Raw genomic sequence first — 19,534 nt, forward strand, 5'->3', positions numbered from 1 at the left:
GCATTTCTAAGAAAGATATTAAGCTGTTGGAGAGTGTCCAAAGGAGAGAACGAGGATGGGGAAGGGCCTTGATTTGAAGCTGTGTGAGGACACTGAGGGCACTTGGTGTGTTCAGCTGGAGCAGAGGAGACTGAGGGGAGACCTCAGTGCACTTCCAACTGCCTGGGCAGGGACAGAGGAGGGGCAGGGACTGAGCTCTGCTCTGGGGGGACCAGGGACAGCAGCCAGGGAATGGCTGGAGCTGTGTCAGGGCAGGCTCAGGTTGGATCTCAGCCAAAGGTTCTTCCCCCAGAGGCTGGTTGGGCACTGCCCAGGCTCCCCAGGGCAGTGGGCACAGCCCCAAGGCTGCCAGAGCTCAGGGAGGGTTTGGCTGATCCTCTGGGGCACAGGGGGTGACTCTTGGGGCTGGGCTTGTGCAGGGCTGAGGGTTGGACTGATGATCCTTGGGGGTCCCTCCCAGCTCAGCACGTTCTGGGATTCTGTGATTCCAGCAATGCCTTCTGCCAAAACCTCCCTCAGAAGTTCAGGGTGCTGATGTCTGGTATCTACAGGTGATTTTTCTCTATCCTTCTCTTTCAGTGGGGTGATACCTAAATCTAACAAAGGACTGTAACTGTTCTCTCCCTGCCCTTTGCCCCTAAGGTGGCACGTGGGCTCCTTAATCCAGCAGCAGCGTTCTTGGCAACCTTGAACCTCTTCTGTGGGTTGTGCTCAATCCAGGTGGTCTCTAAGGCAGGTTTATTTTAGGTGAAAGCTGTTGTACCTTTCCAATGAGTTCTCTGTGGCACTTGTTCTCCAGAGGAGCTGAAGGCGCCGCTGGAGGAGTACGTGAACAAGAGGTACCCGGGGCTGGTGAAGGTCGTGCGCAACCAGAAGAGGGAAGGTCTGATCCGAGCCCGGATCGAAGGCTGGAAAGCTGCCACGGGCCAGATCACGGGATTTTTCGATGCCCACGTGGAGTTCACTGCTGGCTGGTAGGTGCTCAGCCTCGCGGTCTTGGTTGGAGGGGGTGTGATGAATCAGCCAAGGGCCAATTCATTGTTTTGGAGAATGTGTCCTTGCAGAATGACAGACGAGTCCTTTGGCTGTTAATTCCTTCTGTATGGAATGGCTGCTGATAAGGAATGATGGCAGCATACAAGGAAAACAGTGACAGCAGCCAGGGAATGGCTGGAGCTGTGTCAGGGCAGGCTCAGGTTGGATCTCAGCCAAAGGTTCTTCCCCCAGAGGCTGGTTGGGCACTGCCCAGGCTCCCCAGGGCAGTGGGCACAGCCCCAAGGCTGCCAGAGCTCAGGGAGGGTTTGGCTGATCCTCTGGAGCACAGGGGGTGACTCTTGGGGCTGGGCCTGTGCAGGGCTGAGAGTTGCACTCCATGATCCTTGGGGGTCCCTCCCAGCTCAGCACATCCTGGGATTCTGTGAAAACCTTCTCTTGCCCTTGTTTCCTCTCATCCTTCTCTATTCCCTCCCTTTTTGCACTTTCCCTGCTCCCTGGTTCCATTTTTCAGGATGATTTCCCATTTCCTTAGCCTTAAGTAATTTCTGTAGGTTTAAGAAAGCCCAATCACAAGGGACTGAAGGAGAAAGTGTTTCCCATTTCCATGCCCTTTGAAGCTGGATCCCAGTGGGGAAGGCTCAGATGCTTTGAATTGATTTGTTTCCTCTGCTGCTGGGAATAAGTGCAGAGGTGCAGAAGCAGCAAAAGGTGTCTCCTAAGGATTTTTTTTCAGAGAGATTCAAAACACTTGAGCTCAACTGGCTTAAGGTTGAATCTATATCATGACAGGAGCCTGAGAGGGATTTTTTTCCCTTTAACTAAGTGTAAGAAGTAAATGGTCCATGTTTGTGGAAGAAGCCAGAGTTCTGCACAGTTATTGACTTTGTAACAACAGTGCAGCTGAAGGGTGTCCTTAGGAGCTGTCTCTTGTGTTGATATCTGTATTCCCAGCTGAACATTCCTCTCTCCAGGTCACTAAGTCCTCACACCTGATTTTATTGATCTACTGAGGAAGCTCCTATTTACTGAGCTCTTGAAGCCTCTTTTCTAGGGGTAGAGTGGAGGTGTTTCTGCAGGGTGGGCTTGACTCCCTCTGGTCTTTTGTACCCACTGCTGGAGACACCAAGAGTGCAGGTTACCCCTCGTGTTGGCAGAGGGAGCCCAGGGCAGATGGGGGCCGAGCACAACCCCCTGCTCTGAACATGTTTGAGTGTCCCAGAGCTGAATTTTGTAGCTGCAGAGTCATCAAACTATATCCCAAGGGAAAAAAGACCCTTCAGACAGTCCTGCTTTCAAGAATTTACCTTGTTCTTCTCAGGAAAATGGGGTTTGGATTTGGGGGAAGTCTGGACAAAGCATGTCCTTCATGGCCTTGCTTTCCAGAAGGGAAGGTTTCAAGCCAGGCTTCCCAGCCTGGGGATCCTGTTTTCATCCAACACAAGAAAGCCATGGAGCTGTTGGTCCATATGAGGACCACGAAGGTGCCCTGAGGGCTGGGGGACGGGCAGAGAGAGCTGGAGTTACTCAGCCTGGAGGAGAGAAGGCTCTGAGGAGACTGAAGAGCACCTTCCAGTACCAAAGGGAGCCTCCAAGAAAGCTGGAGAGGGACTTTTGAGGAGTGACGGGATGAGGGGGAAATGGCTTCTCACTGCCAGAGGGCAGGGTTAGATGGGATATCGGGAAGAAATTGTATGGAGGCTACAGTGCCCAGCTGCAGATTCTGGGAGGAATTCACACTCTCTTCTGTGCTTTGCTTCAGGGCCGAGCCGGTGCTTTCCCGGATCCAGGAAAACCGGAAGAGGGTCATCCTGCCCTCCATAGACAACATCAAGCAGGACAACTTCGAGGTGCAGCGCTACGAGAACTCTGCCCACGGGTACAGCTGGGAGCTGTGGTGCATGTACATCAGCCCCCCCAAGGACTGGTGGGACGCTGGGGACCCCTCCCTGCCCATCAGGTACGTCCTGGAGCCTGGAGGAGGCTCCCTGTCCATCAGCAGTGGGATAATCCGGGAGCTGGAGGAGCCTCCAGGAAAGGTGGGGAGGGATTTTTACAACAGTTTGAAGTGACAGGGCAAAGGGGAACAGCTTCAGACTGACAGAGGGAAGGGTTAGGGGGGGTATTGGGAAAAAGTGCTCCAAGGACTGGAGCCCCTCTGCTCTGGAGCCAGGCTGGGAGAGCTGGGGGGGTTCACCTGGAGAAGAGAAGGATCCAGGGAGAGCTGAGAGCCCCTGGCAGGGCCTAAAGGGGCTCCAGGAGAGCTGGAGAGGGACTGGGGACAAGGGATGGAGGGACAGGACAGAGGGAATGGCTTCCTACTGCTACGGGGCAGGGATAGATTGGATATTGGGAAGGAATTCTTGGCTGTGAGGGTGGGGAGGCCCTGGCCCAGGTTGCCCAGAGAAGCTGTGGCTGCCCCATCCCTGAAAGTGTCCAAGGCCAGGTTGGATGGGGCTTGGAGCAACCTGGGCTAGTGGAAGGTGTCCCTGCCCATGGCAGGGGGTGGAAGGATGTGATCCTTAAGGTCCCTTCCAACCCAAACCATTCTGGGATTCCATGAAATGCAGGGAGATGAAGGGAAGAAGCCACCTTGGGGTTGGGAGAGTGTCATAACCCCTGGAAGCTCCGAGAGGCTGTGACACAGCCAGGAAGGGTTTGGGAGGGTGAAGGGATCTGGAAAAGCAAGAGCACTGGGGAAGTGTAGGAACTGTGGAGATTTGTGTAGTCTGGTGTTTTACTGCTTCTGACAGAGTGGCTTTGCCTTAATGAGAGTGTTAAGTTTGTGCAAATCCTAAGGAATGAGGTGATTATTCCTGTGTCATGGATTGAGTGTGGATTCATGAATGCAACACTGTGTTTTCATGAATGGGAAGTCCTGCTCCTCTCAGGGCAAACTTGGGGAAAAATGTGTCTTGGGTTGTTCTGTGTCAGAAGTGCTGCTGTGACCAGCAGTGGTTTCTGACCAGGTGGATAAGATCCACCTGGATCCTAATTTAGATTGTATGGACAGGGAAAGAACAGCTGCAAATGTGCAAATCCCCACCTGACTGGAATCCTGAACCAAAATATCTGTGCTTTGCTCAATGACATAATCCCTGGAAGCTGAAATCAGGTCTATTCCCATTTACACAGAGACCTTTTTTATTCCTTTTGGCTCCCGTGTTCCAGACAGCAAATTCAGCCATCAGGGGAGGAATTGACAGTTTATTCTGGACAGGAATCAAGCCTTTGACAAATAAACAGTTACTTTAACCAAGTGCAAGCTGCTGGGGTTGTTAAAGGAGAGGCTGGGTGGCTGGGGCTGGCAGGAGGTAGGGTGTGAGGGGTGTGCTGGTGGCAGCAGCTCCTTGACCCCAGTGCCCAGACTGGGGCCTCTGGAGGATCATAAAAGTGGATCATTTCTGTTGGGATGAACATTTCTCAGCCAGTGGATGTAACAGTCAATAAAGACTTGGGAGGGAAGAAGAACCTCTCTTATTGACTGAAGTGCCGCGTTTGGGAGAAACAGGAAAGCTTTGGCAGATGGAATGTCCCCTGTGACTGTGACACCACCCTGGAGCTTGCTGGGCTTCAAAAACCACCAAATAAAGTGCACTGAGGAAACTGGACCTCCCCAGTGTGACATTTAAATACCTGGCAGGACCTTCTGCTCTGTTGTCCTCCAAGAACGGGGGCTGAGTTTGTTTGCTGGCGCTCGGGGGAGCAGCTGAGGACAAGCTGTGGCAGAGCCTGCTGGGGAGGGACGGGGTTGGGTTGTGGAATTTGGTGTTGGATGGCAGAGGGGATGGGAAGGGACAGAGACAGGCAACACTGATCAGCTGGGGAGGAGGAGAAGAGCTGTGGGGAGCTGAAGGGTTGGATGAGCCCCGAGAGGTGGAGTGGGGAGGTCAGTCCTTAGTGCAAGGAGGGGGTGGGAACTTTAGGACGAGGCTTTGCCCCAGGCTGCCCAGAAATGAACCAGTTTACAGGTTACCCATGAGCCAGGAGTGTAAATGGGGTCACAGGGGTGTTGGACACTCCCATGTGACTCCAGATCTGCCAACACGCTTGTTTTCCTTGGTTCAGAGCTGAGAACCAGCAGGAACTACAAGCTCTGACCAAGTGCTGCCTCAGGGTTTTATCCACTGCTGTGGAAGGGAAGGGTTTGCTGTGGGAGTTGTTTCTGTTGGGCAGAATGTCACAATGGGTTGTTCTGGGGCTTGTTTTACCTTTAAAAATACCTGTGGATGGTGCTAAAATGTGGACAGGACATGGAGTTGTGTGTTTCTGCATTTAAGCTGGTTGCAAACAGTCACTGCTTAGGAGCAGCTGGGAGGTGTGAGGGCTTTCTCTGCTCTGGGGTTCCTGCAACCTTTTTGCACCCTCTACATCCCTTTTTGGAGACAGGCTGAGGGCAGATGATGCCCCATCACCCCCATGTAATCCTGAGGGTCTCCCTGCTGAGTTGAACCACCAGGAATTAGAGGTTGTGGAGACACCTGAGTGGCAGCAACAAGGCTGGATGTTGTGGTGTCCACTTGGACCGTGTTGAAGGCATCTGGGATGTGGATCTGTGGATGCTGCTGCTCGAGGCCACAGGGAATCCGGGCCTGGGGGCTCCAGGGAGTCAGGGTGGAAGGAGCTGCCTCAGGAAAGGGCTGCTCTGAGAAACCCAGTAACCTCCCAGCCATGTTACATAATTAAAGAGCTGACTAAAATAACCTTGTTAGCATGCGCTGGGGAGAGGGTTATGAGAAAGATAAATGGGTGGTGTCCACAACAAAAAGCTAATGAAAAATGCTGTCTCATTGCCTTACGTTGTGTAACCACATATGGCCCAGAATAAATGAGCACAGTTATTTTTTTGTCATGTAATGCAATGAAAACTCTGCACTTTATAGCAATATTTGCATGGAAGGGATACCAGTGCAGTGCTCCATGTAATTATGCATGGGATTAGAGGAAATTTGGAAATTATAGTCTACAGAGGTACATTAGTTTTTTCAGAGATGTTTTAGGATGAAAGAGTGGGAGGGAAGCAAAGCAGTTTATTCCTTATTTTTGGCTTTACTCTCTCAGTGCTTGGGGATTGTGGCAGCCCCAGGAGGAGCTCCCCTGCCCACCAGAGGTGCTCCAGCCTGTCTGTGAGCCCAGGAGGGTCAGCCCTGACCAAATATGTGGCAGCAGGACTGGAGACAGAGAGAGGGTGAATGTGTTAGGAGGCAGTTTTCTCTCCTGGATAATTCACTAGATATAATTATATATCCAGGCAAAGAGAGCTGATGGCATCTAAAATATGGCCCAGTCTCAAACTGGCTCCAGGCTCCAACTTTATCCAATAATTTCCCTACAAGAAATAGCCTCTCTTAATGCCTGGGGTGGATGCTGTGTAATACCTGGAGTCTGTAATACATCCTCAGTGGGATTTTTTTCCCATTAACATTTGAAATCCTGATACACAAAGATCCCTCAATCTTAGCACTCAGTTGGGCCTGATTTCACAGCCAGGCTTTCCTTGCCAGACTCTCTGTCCAGAAGATAAAACTGTGATTACAGGGTAATGGATCATGTGTAAATTAGTTCTCCCACAAGAGGCAGACAGTGAGTGACATTTGAAATGGTCACCACACATCCTGACCTTCATCAGCCTCAGCTCTGGCAGAGCTGTTTGGGTTTCCTGGGTGGGATGGTGCTGGGGTGGGTGTGGGAATGAACCTGTGCTTCAGTTAGTACCTGGCTGTGCTTTGCTGCAGGAGATGTAGCCAGGATTTATCCAGCCCTTTGTTATTAATATATAAATTGGTCAGAGTTTGCTGAGAGTCCAGAAAACCTGTGAGTCCCCAAAAATGGAAGAAAGCTGATGCTTTCAGTGTCCTGTGGGAAATCCAAAGAAGGCCTTTGGAAATGCTGGGAAATTGCAGGTTGATGACCTGGTCTGGGGGTATCCTGGGGTGGGATCTGCTTTCTCAGCATCTCCAGGAATGATTCATTGCCCACCTGACAGAACAGGAGCTTTTTTGGGGGGGCTTCTGGGGTTCTGGTGCAAACCCCAGTGCCAGCAGTCCTTCTGCCTGACCTGCTGAGTTCCTGCTGCAGCAGGGCTGGTCAAAAAGGAGCTGTGGAGAAGTTCCTGATCTCTGGAAGATTTACAACTGGATGTGCAGGTTGTGCTTCAGCCTCCTGGTTTATAATTCTGTGGGTGAGGTGTTGGTGGCTCCAGGGGTCTTATTCAGGGAAACAGTGAAATGCACTCCTGCATCTGTGTCTCTTCAGGAGGCAGGGAGGGCATAATGAGCAGCCTTGGGGACGAGGGACACTTCCCTGAGCACGGAAATCGGGGTGGTCACACTTTTCTGCAGGTTCTGAATCTTGGATCTTTGCTGCTTGTCCATCACCAGTGCTGTGACCACAGTTACCAAAATCACAGGATCTTTAAGGTTGGAAAAGCTCTCCAAGACCATCAAATCCAACTTTGAACCAAGTACCCCCTTGTCCACTAAACCACAGAATGATTAAGGTTGGAAAAGCTCTCCAAGACCATCAAATCCAACTTTGGACCAAGTACCCCCATGGCCAATAAACCACATGGTGAGAGACCACATCTCTCTGTTTTTTGAACCCTCCCAGGGATGGTGACTCCACCACCTCCCTGGACAGGTTAGATGAATTCTTTACAAATTCCTGACTTTCTCTTTGTGTTTTCCACACTTGGCTGGGCAGAGCAGTGCAGTCCAAGAGGAAAATAGCTCTGTTAGTGAACAACCTCCCAGAACATGTTGGAGCTCGAGGAGAAGTCCTCAGGTGACTTTGGAGTTGCCAAGAAGCCTCTTTCCAAGCACACCAGTGTGTGGATGCCAGCTGGGAGGGTAAATTGGATTTTGGATAGGGCTGTGCTGCAGCTGCTTTATGTGGCACTTAATCTTTACTGGTGTTGGAAGACAAAAGCTCATTTAATTAGTATTAAGATCACTGTGAGGAGCAAGTGGGGTCTGAGAGTTATGGATTGTGAAAGAATAGAAAGGCTGTTGGTTTGGGGCTTTTCTAAAGATGAAAATGATTTGAATTAACCCACTGGATTCCCTGTTATCTCAGCCTCCCAAATGCTAATGAATTTGTGCTTGCAGTGTACTTAGGAAGGAGCAAACCCTCCTCCTGGTTGTGTAAATGATGCAGAGGTTAAGAGGGGACAAACAGAGGGGTTTGAGGTTATTGGGCACGACATGGGAGTGGAGAGAAGGTGCCTGATTCTGCTGCTTAAAAAAATGCTTGTGCTCGATCACAGACCTCAGATGGGGTTGAGTCTCCCACTCTGGTGCTCTGCCTTTCATTTGTGGTAAGAGCAGAGGGATTTGTGGTGATATTTCATGTTTTTTCATTTATTAATTTAGTTTCTAATTCCAGAAACCACTAGCTATTGATTTTTCCGTGGGGTTTCCTGCAGCCATCATCCCACGATGGCATTCGAAAGCCCACAAACTCGGTGTTTTCTTTATTTTAATTAAATAAATGGTGTGTTTCTTGCCTCTTCTAGTTTAACCCCGAGGCTTCTTTCAGGCAGCTGTTACAGCCTGAAACTTTTGTCCATATGGGATGTGCTCAAACTCTGAAATAGCCACAGGAATTAAAGAGCTCTTGGGAATAACCTCTACAGCCACACAAAATGATGGAAGTGGATCTCCGTGCCTGGGACAACTTTGCAGGGCACAGCAGCACGTCAAACCCTCAAGAACAGGTTTTTTTCAGTCAGGTTTTCTTCATCTGTTCTAAATATTTTCACCACCAGTGGGGTGCTCAGCAGGGCAGTTCAGCAGGAGGAATCCAGCAACTGGTGGTATGTGAGGAAAAGGCAGAATTTCAGGGATTACATCCTGGGTTTCTGTTGGTTTGGTTTGAAAAAACTCTCAAACCATTTGTACAAAATGGTGAATAATTTTTTTTTGATTAGTCCCTCCTGGCTTTGGCATCTGCAAACTGCAGGAAAATTCCCACTGAAGATTCCCATTTCTGTATGGAGACAGTTGGAAATTCTCATTCTTCTGGTGCAGCTGCTTGGGAAGTTGAGGGGAAAAGTGATTTCTGGAGAAGCCAGATGGGGGGTGATGATGATAATTTGTGTTTGGAAACCTCACCTGGTGTGTCTGGGTGTTGGATACTGGTGTGCAGGTGTTGGATTGGAGGGGTGGGATGTGTTGGATTGGAGGGGTGGGATGTGTTGGATTGGAGGGGTGGGATGAGTTGGATTGGTGGGATGAGTGGGATTGGAGGGATGGGATGAATTGGATTGGAGGAATGGGATGTGTTGGGATTGGAAGGATAGGATGTGTTGGATTGGACAGGTGGGATGTGTTGGATTGGAGGGATGGGATGAGCTGGGATGAGTTGGATTGGAGGGATGGGATGTGTTGGATTGGAGGGATGGGATGTGTTGGATTGGAGGGATGGGATGTGTTGGATTGGAGGGATGGGACGTGTGTGAATGTCCCAACAGCTGCACAACATTCATGGAGCTCTTTAATGGCTCCCTATAAAATTTCAATCAAACCCAGAGATAAAATGATGGTACTGGGGGTCTGCCCCAGCCTCTAAAGCCCCTTTCCCTGAGGTCAAAGGAAGCAAAGCTCTGTGTTTACCCCAAATATTTATTTTCCTTGAGGGCTGATTCTCCTACATACCCTGTTCTGGCTGCAGTTTCATGTCCAGGGCACAGAGAATGAAAGTCTCTGAAAACTTGAAAACAAATTTGTTTCCAGTAGAAGAATCATGGAATGGTTTGGGTAGGAAGGGACCTTAAAGCCCATCTCATTCCACCCCTGCCATGGGCAGAGACACCTTCCACCAGCCCAGGTTGCTCCAAGCCCCATCCAACCTGGCCTTGTAGAGAAGAAATGGAGGGATTTCTTTTTCCTCAATGTTTAGTTGATGGCAGTGTCTTGTTTGGGCTCAGAGAGGGAAGATTTAGGTCAGAATCACAACCTCAATAACTTTGTCATCCATCTCCAGATTAAAGTAAAACCATCAAGTGCTTTACCAGCTTCAAAAGTACTTTGAGAAGAACATCTTCAGTTTTTTTCAGTCTGGGTGTTCCTTTCAGTGGTGAGGAGTTTTTGTGATGATTTCAGGCCACACATTAAAAAAAAAAAGAAACCTTTAAAATTGACTCTCTTGATTTTTACTTTAAGAGTACTGGGGAGAAGTGATCTTTAACTCTCTGCACAAAGTGACTTTCACTCACTAATGCACTAATTTTAAGCTCTTTAACTTCATGGAGATTCCCTGTGGTGTGAGAAACCTGGATGTGTCGGGGCTCAGGTTGCTGCTGTTGGGCCTTTTTATGATGAATCCTTCATCTGGTCCTGTTTAATGTCACATAATTTAGTGCAAAACGTAAAAGGAGGGTGTCTAATAATCCGTGGTGGTGTCAGGATTTACAAGGTGAAGATTTTATGTCTCTGCCTGAAAGACTGTAAAGCCTCTGCTGGGGGGGCACCTGAGGTTTAAGCACCTGGAGCTGGTTGGGAGCAGCCCAGGGCATGTTCAGCTCTCTGGGCTTTCCTTGGGATTGGCTGCATCCGGAAGCAGGGGGTGATCCAAACCTTGCTGAAACATGGCAAGGCTCCCATTTACTGCCAGGGTTTGGGGGAGGGCCCTTCAAGGCTCGGGGTTTTCCTGTGGAGTGGAGCAGAGCTGCTGGAGCAGAGGGTCAGTGTTGGGGCAGCTCGGGGGATCCTGGCCAGTGTTGGCTTGGAGACACAACAGAGGGACCCACGTGGGCTTGTCCTGGGCTGGTTTGGCCAAGTGACCTTGAACAGGCAGTGTTTGTGCAGTTTTTAGGCAGGACATCTTGGAGCACGGGGTGGGATCTGGGTTCAGTGTTAAATAGAGGGATGTGCCCTTCCTGGGATGGAGGAGATCCATCCCTTGGATCCTGATCCTTTAGGGCAGCCTGGAGCAGATTGAGCCCCCTCACAGCCTTGAGTGGGGCCTTGTTTTCACCAAAACAACGTGATTGTCCCACTCTGCTCTCTGTGAGCAGGGACAGCAGCCAGGGAATGGCTGGAGCTGTGTCAGGGCAGGCTCAGGTTGGATCTCAGGCAAAGGTTCTTCCCCCAGAGGCTGGTTGGGCACTGCCCAGGCTCCCCAGGGCAGTGGGCACAGCCCCAAGGCTGCCAGAGCTCAGGGAGGGTTTGGCTGATCCTCTGGGGCACAGGGGGTGACTCTTGGGGCTGGGCTTGTGCAGGGCTGAGGGTTGGACTGATGATCCTTGGGGGTCCCTCCCAACCCAGGATATTCTATGACTGTGATTCTATAAACCCACCACTGTTTGCCAAATCCAAGGTGTTATTCCAAGTAAAACTTTAGGTCCTCCTTCGAGCACCACTCAGAGGAGCTTCTTCCTGAAGAGCATTAAAGAGTGGACAATGGATATTGTCCCTTCAGGAGGAGACCACAGGGTGAAGGGAGCAAATTCTCCTTCCTGAAGGGAGCCATAACTTATAGAAATGGATTATATTACCATAATATATTGGTGTAAAATGTTAATATAATCCATTTCTATAAAGAAAACCCACGCTGGTCACACTGGAACCATTTCTTTATGTTTTTAAATCTTTGCATAAGAGAATTATTTTGATTAAAAAGAAAAAAAAATCATGCTCCTGCTTTTAAAAAAAAAAAATACACTGACAGAACCTTTAATCTGAGCCCAAGTCACAAAAACAGCCAGAGTTGTTTTAGAAAAGGAAAGAGTAAACAGGATTTGGCCATTAATTTGTGAAGGGTTTTGATTTTTCAGAGGCATTAAAGAGACAGAAAAGATGGGTGTTGAATTATTTAACAATTGCTTGGAAAATTAAGCTTCAGAGAGCCTGTTTGCACTGAAATAATCTTATTAATGAAAACAAAACAATCTGGGGCAACACCAATATATGGAGCTGGTACCCTGTTGCCTGAAGTGTTTCAGAGTGGGCCATGAAGTGATTTTGGAAGTCAAAGCCTAGCAGAGCCTTCTCTGTGGTCTGTTCACACTTGCCCAGGAGGAAGCTGTTGCTGGTGGGTTAATACAAACATATTTTCTCTCTAAATTCAAAGCAGAGGGGAAAAAATACACCAGAAGGAGTTGGGGGAATTTGGCTTTTTGATTTATTTTTTTTTTCCTTTGGCAGATGGCATTTAAGTGATTTATTGGCCATAGCCAATCCATTCTCATCAGAAAGCAAGTATTTAATGACTTTGAGGTGAGTTTTCAAAACAAAGGAGTGATAATGGAGCCGATTGTCCTCGGTGACAAACTAAAACAGCCCCTCATCAAACAGACTTTAAAGAGTGTTTGAGAGCCAGCGCTGAGGGCTATGGTTTCCTTTCATGTGCACTTTAATTCACTGTCCTTTGCAGCCAGTGGTGCATAAATAGGCAGAGATTAAATTAAAGGAAAAATAGATCCTTGTTATCATTCTCGTGGGCTGGAGCAATAAGTGATGCCCTGGGAGCTCCCAGCTGGCTCTGCCCTGGAGCACGGGAGGCTTTTACAAACTATCCCACTCTGTCCCTGCCCAGAGCCCCGAGTCGATGCTCTGTGCTGGATGTCTGAGTGAAATCTTGTCGAGGTTACACCTCAAAATGCTCTCATGGTGTTTGTAACACGTGTACACACGGGTGGGAGCAACCAGAGCCATCCCTCCTCCCAAGGCTCCAGGGCAAAGAAGTTTGGAAATGTGCAAGTGGAAAAAGCTGGGGAAGGGCAATTTCCGCGTTCCTGATGGTTTGTGAGACCCCCACCTGCAGAGCTGCCTCCAGAGCAGATCCAGAGGAGGCCACGGAGATGCTCCAAGGGCTGGAGCCCCTCTGCTCTGGAGCCAGGTTGGGAGAGCTGGGGGGGTTCACCCGGAGAAGAGAAGGCTCCAGGGAGACCTTGGAGCCCCTTCCAGGGCCTAAAGGGGCTCCAGGAGAGCTGGAGAGGGACTGGGGATGAGGGATGGAGGGACAGGGCAAGGGGGAATGGCTTCCCACTGACAGAGAATGGGTTTAGACGGGATATTGGGAAGGAATTGTTGGCTGGGAGAGTGGTGAGGCCCTGGCACAGGTTGCCCAGAGAAGCTGTGGCTGCCCCTGGATCCCTGGAAGTGTCCAAGGCCAGGTTGGACGGGGCTTGGAGCAACCTGGGCTAGGGGAAGGTGTCCCTGCCCATGGCAGGGAGTGGAACAAGATCATCTTTAAGTCCCTTCCAACCCAACCCACTCTGGGATTCTGTGATCTCTGAGGGTGCTCCTACCCTGCCCCCACCTTCTGGTGTTTGGGGAAGAAAACTCAATGTATCAGAAAGTTGATATTTGCTGCTTTCTGTGCCCAGACTGGTCCTTGTACAGCCCTCGGTGGAGTTACAGAGCTGGGCTCCTTCCCAGGACAGCCTGAGGGCTGGCAGGAATTGTTGGTGCCCAGGAATTGTTGGCATTCATGTGGAAATGAAGACACACAGGAGCATGTTTTAGTTCCATTTTTTTGAGGCTCCAGAATGCAGCTCTTGTCAGTACCTCTGCTGGATGGTACCTGGGGCCTGGCTCTGCCCCGTGGGGGGAGAGGCTGCCTACCCAAAAATCCCCATTTGTGGGAGCTTTGCAGGTGAGCTGCTGGTCCTAAAGGGGGAGCATCAGCCCTGCTGATCCTGCAGGGTTTGCTGAGGTGCTGGGTCACCTCTGCTCACACTTCCCTCACCAGGAGCTCCAGAGCTTTGGCTCATGTTGTGAATCCTGCCTGCAGAGAGGATGGGGTGGGGAGGAGTCCTCACAGCTCAGTGAGATTTTTGAGGTCTCCAAGTCAAAACCTGCTGTGCTTCCAGTCCCAAGAGGAGCTGGGCAGAGCAAAAACCTGTTCCAGGGAAACCTGAGGCTGGATCTGTGCTGTGATGGGAAGGCTGGTGGTTCTCTGCAGGGCCCCGTGGTGGTGAATGAACCCCTTTGCTCAGGTCCCAGGTGCCTTGGAGCTGCTCTGCTCCTCACAACACCAGCAGGTCCCTGCTAAGGGGGTTGTTCTCAGCCTGACCTGACCAGTGCTCACTTTGCTCTGTTTAATGCCAGGGCAGACTCACCTTTCTGGGGGGAGAAGGATCTGCCTCAAGCCTGAGGCAGCAGAAGAATCAGGTGTCTGTAGGGAGAGCTGAGGCTGGGTTTGCACCAGGCTTTCTGTGCTGTAGGGAGCCTTGCAGCCCATCCCCTCCTTCTTTAGTCCTGGCTTTAAATTTGCAGGTGTTTGGGCAGTAGGACTGGTCTCTGTTCACCCAGCACAGCCCCGAGCACTGACTGATGGTGTGACATCCTTCCCCTTCCTTCCCCTTTCTGCCCTCTCTGTGCTTTCCCTTTCAGGAAAAAAAAATATATATCTTGGGAGGGGAATAAAATAGGCAGACATGAAATATTTAGGTGAACAGATGTCAGTGGCTTTGCCTCAGAGTTTGTAGTTGGAGCAAACTGGGTTGAATGGGAGAACTGGGCACCTCCTAATTGCTTTCTCACACTCCCTGTTTAATGTTGCTTCTTGTCAAGTCCAGCCCTGGGAGAAGAAAGCAGCTGACAGGTTTCCCAGTGGAAATTCTCCACAACTGGGATTTAATGGCCACAGGATCTCACGTTTCTGGCTTCTTTTTTAAGGGAAAAAAGTTATATTTTTTTTTCCTTTCGCAATGGCAGAAATGTTTCTTTAGATGTGGGAAGTCTACTAAGGCAAGGGAGCCAAGGAGCAGCATCAGGAATTTCTCATGGCCTGAATTTCATGCAGGCAGGACTAAAGAGCTGGAGAACTGCAGGGTTTTGAAACTGTGGCACTTTCAGTCCTGAGCGAGCCTGGAGTTGAACCATTAAACGTGTCCAGAACATTTGTGGCCAAAAAAGAGGCAGAAGCAAAGGCTGGCACTGAGGAAAGGTTTGGGGCTGCAGATTGATGTGTTTTGCTCCTAGTCTGGAGGGAATTGGGAAGCTCCCTGGTGCTCAGTGGAAGAGACAATAAGGCAGATTTTGATAGGAGGCTGTTCAGAGAGAAGAACTGATGCAGCAAATAGGGTGTGTTAAAAGCTGTGCTGAAGGCTCAAAAGTTTAGTCGTAGGAGGTGTTTGTTATATTGGCTTGAAAAGCAGGTGTTAATTCAGTGTAAGATGGAGGATGAGGTGGCTGAGAGTTCTTAGAATCCCAGAATGGTTTGGGTTGGAAGGGACCTTAAAGCTCATCCTCTTCCACCCCTGCCATGGCCAGGGACACCTTCCACTAGCCCAGGTTGCTCCAACCTGGCCTTGGACACTTGCAGGGATGGGGCAGCCACAGCTTCTCTGGGCAACCTGTGCCAGGGCCTCCCCACCCTCACAGCCAGGAATTCCTTCCTGATATCCTACCCAAATTTCCCCTCTTTCAGATTAAACCTGTAACTCCTTGTCCTGTCTCTGCAGTTCCTGATGAAGGTCCCTCTCTGGTTTCCTTGTAGCCCCTTTAGATTCTGGGAGGTTCTGAGGGGTCTCCACACAACCTTCTCTTCTCCAGGCTGAACATTCCCAGCTCTCCCAGCCTGTCTCCATAGGGGAGCTCTTCCAGTCCCCTCATTAACTTCCTGCTGTGCTTCCCTGAGGATTCCCCTCTTGTCTCTGCACAGCTGTGACTTTCCCAGGGACTTGGGATGTCTCAGTGCATTCCCTGCTTTTTTTTGGTGAAGGAAAGGGACATGAACACTTATTAACCACTGTATCAGCCCAGTGTTTGGCTTATCTCTTGCCTTCAGTTGACAGCTGTGTGAGGATCATCTCCAAGCAGGCTGGGAATAAATAAACCACACGAGCTCTGGGTTTTGTATTTTCTCTGCATCCACAGGCAGCTGCACTTGTGTGGGGGCAGTCGTGGGTTTGTCACCATTTCTGAGAGGGAGAACATCTAAAAACCTGCTTTTCTTTTAGATGACAAGGTTTGCTGAAGGTATTTCACCTTCCTCAGAGTGAATTTCAGAACATGCACATGATATTTTGGTTTCTTTGTGTCGCAGAGCTCTCTGTCCGTTGGTCAGCAAATGTAACGTGTCCACTAGAATATTCCTGCTGGAAGAAAATGGGGTTGGAAGGAGAGAGAAGCACACAGATGCAGTATGAAGGATGGGGAACAGAGCTGTGGGTGAAGGATGCTCCAAAAATAAAGTGGGAAGTGGAAGGATGGGAGAGATTGTAGTTACTTGTGGAGCAGGAATGAGGCGATGGGGGAAGCAGATGGTGGGTTGTTCCAGCTGATTTTGGGATGGGGATTTGCAGTTCTTGCCAGGGAAAATCACTTGGGATTTCATGAAGCTGAGTACAGGAAAGGATTCCTGGTTTTTCTGGGCTGTGGCTCCAGGCTGTGGCCTCTCCACATCTTCCACCCGGGGGGTTCTTCATGGTGCACACGGTGAAATATTCTTGGTTGAGGTTTCCAGGGAGGTCTTGCCATAAACCCAGGAGCTTTGCAGACCTGTGAGTTGTCAGGGTTGTGCAGCACAGGCACATTTTCCATTTCAGCAAGGGAGACAATGTAGCATCATTCCTTTTTTCCCAGCCAGCAGTGTTTCTCTTGACTAAGTTGGCCATAAATCAGCACTAATTCCCTGCGTGCCTCGAGAAGTGGGTTCATTTCAGCTGTGAGGGAGCATTTGCTTTTCATACAGTAGTTTCTTTTTAAGCTTTTGTGAAGTAGACTTTAATCTAGAAATAAATCATCAGAGCATTACTAAATTAAAAATAAGTACAAAAGCAGACAGTGCTGCCAAGCGAAGGTTAAACTTGGAGCAGGAGATCAGATTAGAGTTTCATCAGTCTTTCCTCCCACTCTTTGCTTAATTTGGTACTTAAACGAACTTAATAACCATTTCAAAGATATGGACACCCAGCTGCTTTGGAGAGCAGTCTCCTGGTCCTCATGTTCTTATTTTGGGTCACATGCATCATTGCACTAATGTGCTATAACTGTACTTCTCGATGCCACAATTTATTTGGATGCAAAAGAATTACACTTGCTCGGAGCAGAGATTAGCATCAAGTTTACCTCTCTTCCCTGTAAAGCAGAAGGAAGAAAAGAAGCATTTTCAGTGCCCTGGCAGGTTTTTGGTTGCCTTTGTTTGCTCTCAGACCTGTCCCCTGGCTCACATTTAAAGAGTGTGGAAGCAGCAGGAGGAAAACTCACCCCCCACCAGCAGGGAACTGGGCACTTCCCAGGCACAAGGGACAGGGTGGCAGAGTCTAAAGGGGCCTGCTGAGCTACTGGGTGAAAATCTGTCCAGGTGCTGTGAGGGTGGGGAGGCCCTGGCACAGAGAAGCTGTGGCTGCCCCTGGATCCCTGGAAGTGTCCAAGGCCCGGCTGGATGGGGTTTGGAGCAACCTGGGCTAGTGGAAGGTGTCCCTGCCCATGGCAGGGGGTGGCACTGGGTGGGCTTTAAGGTCCCTTCCAACCCAAACCATTCCCTGATCTCTGTTTCATTCCTCACCATCAATCTGAGACCCCTAAGCTGGTTTTTGAGCAGCATTTCCCAACCGTGTTGTCCCTGTCAGAGTCTCATCCTTAATTCCTCCACGCCTCCATTCCCAGCACTCCAAGGAGTTGGATGAAATTTTCTCCCCACTTTTCCTCTTTATTTCACTGGAGGTGCAATGTGGCAAAATCCATGGGCATGTTGTGAACTGTAAGAACTAAAAGGACCCTTTCAGTGGTGCTGAGTGTGATCCATGGCAGAGAACTTTGCTGAGTCCTGGCCACTGTTTGCAGCGATTCCCACACAGGTCTTTTTGCTCTTTGTTTGCTGCAATCTCCATCAGTTGTCTGGTTGCCATTGCTAAACAAATGAGATGATAATTAGCAGAGCAACATCAGAGGAAGTTGATTTTCCGTCTGTAATAAGGATGATGGTAATTAAACATGCATGACCTCATTGGATTGAATAGGAATCAATTAAAATTAAAGCTTGTTGGGAATTCTTTTTCTCCTGTGAAATTTTTCAGGGAAAGCAAGAACAATCTAACAAGTCCCAGTGAAAGGAAATTGGGCTGATTTGCACCCTCAGTATTAAAAAATGAAGAAGTTGTGAGATTTTTCAGGGGTGGAATATTTTATGGACCCTCCCCCACCCTGCCCCAGGCTCGTGTAAATGCCCATTTTGAGGAAGTTTTTAATCTGGAAAAAGAAAGTTCAAAACTTTCCAGATGTTTCTAACACTGTTTAGCAAAACTCAGATCAAATGTGGAAATGCTTCCTGAATTTGTGTCCAGGGAGGAACCTTCCCCAGGCTCCGTGGCCAACAGGGCGCATAAATTAGTTTTCTAACACGTCTTAATTTCCTGTGCATGAGTGAACATTGCACTGGAGCAGCTGATTTTAAAGGAAAATGATTTATTAAAGGCAAATTGTAGAGATGAAACAACAGAGGAGTTCAAGTTGGAAGCCCAGAAAGGAGGTGGTGATGCCTCACCCTCAGCACGAGTGGTGGGACCTGAGAGGCTCCTCTGGAGTTCAGGTGGGAAAGTGTTGGGTTAAATTCCTTCTTTTGGCCCTTTTTTCCAAAATGAAGCTTTGCTGGTGCTGTAGCAGTTGCCTTTCAGAGAGGTGGGAGACCTCTGAACCCTCAGGCTGCTTCAGTGCAGAGCAGGGACCTGAAGAATGGGAAACCAAAGCTTGGGTAGTCCCAGGTCCATGTTCCACATTTTGAGATGAGCTTCCAGCCTTTGGTTGGAGCCCTTCTAATCCGTGTGGAGCAAGATCCACTCCCAGGGATGTTCTGGATTCAGCTGCTGCTTTGCATTGCCCTGGTTAAATGTCCTGAGGACACTCAGTGTGTTTTCCCTGGGATGGTGTTGTCCTTTGGGAATGGCCATTGAGGACACGGCCTCAAGCTGTGCCAGGGGAGGGTCAGGTTGGACATCAGGAGGAATTTCCTAATGGTAAGAGTGGTCAGGCATTGGAAGGGGCTGCCCAGGGAGGTTTGGAGTCCCCACCCCTGGAGGTGTCCAAGGAAGGACTGGAGGTGGCACTCAGTGCTCTGGGCTGGGGGAGAAGGGAGGCATCGGGCACAGGGTGGACTTGGTGATCTCAGAGGTCTTTTCCAACCTCAGTAATTCTGTGATTCTGGTTGGAAAGGACCCACAAAGATCAGCCAGTCCAAGCCCTGACCCTGTACAGGACAGCCTCAAAATCTCACCATGTCCCTGAGGGTGTTGTCTAAACCCTCCCTGAGCTCTGGCAGATTCGCTCCTCAGAGCCAAGCCCTGAACTCTTCTTCATTCCAAGCCCCAACTCACAAGAGTCTGCTCTGGGGAAAACAAATAAAGAAATAAATAAAATGAAGGTTTCTTTTCCCTCTGCTTGTACACAGCAAGCAGGATAATGCAAGAAAGACAAGGTGGGTATCGGGCACAGGGTGGACTCCATGGTCTGGGAGGGCTTTTCCAACCTTGAGGATTCTCTGATTTGCTCATCCTGCACCCAGTCAAGTGAAAGCAAATGCTGAAATCCTTCTTTTTTCTGCTCTTTGGAAAGAGTTTTGTCTCTTGACCGTCCCCAGTAACTGGTACTTTGGG

The 19,534-nt window shown here is 49.5% G+C and overlaps 1 protein-coding gene across 1 annotated transcript in view; it reads left to right on the forward strand.

Annotated features, from left to right (window-relative positions):
- GALNT17 (polypeptide N-acetylgalactosaminyltransferase 17) overlaps positions 1–19,534 on the forward strand; it is a 219,308-nt gene that overhangs the window by 93,354 nt on the left and 106,420 nt on the right. Inside the window, exons 4-5 of the mRNA XM_032707475.1 lie at positions 800–974; positions 2,756–2,953. Coding sequence (XP_032563366.1) covers positions 800–974; positions 2,756–2,953 — 373 coding nt within the window. The remainder of the gene's footprint in view (positions 1–799; positions 975–2,755; positions 2,954–19,534) is intronic.

This window comes from Chiroxiphia lanceolata, chromosome 20, assembly GCF_009829145.1.
Source record: "Chiroxiphia lanceolata isolate bChiLan1 chromosome 20, bChiLan1.pri, whole genome shotgun sequence".
Taxonomy (NCBI): Eukaryota; Metazoa; Chordata; class Aves; order Passeriformes; family Pipridae; genus Chiroxiphia; species Chiroxiphia lanceolata.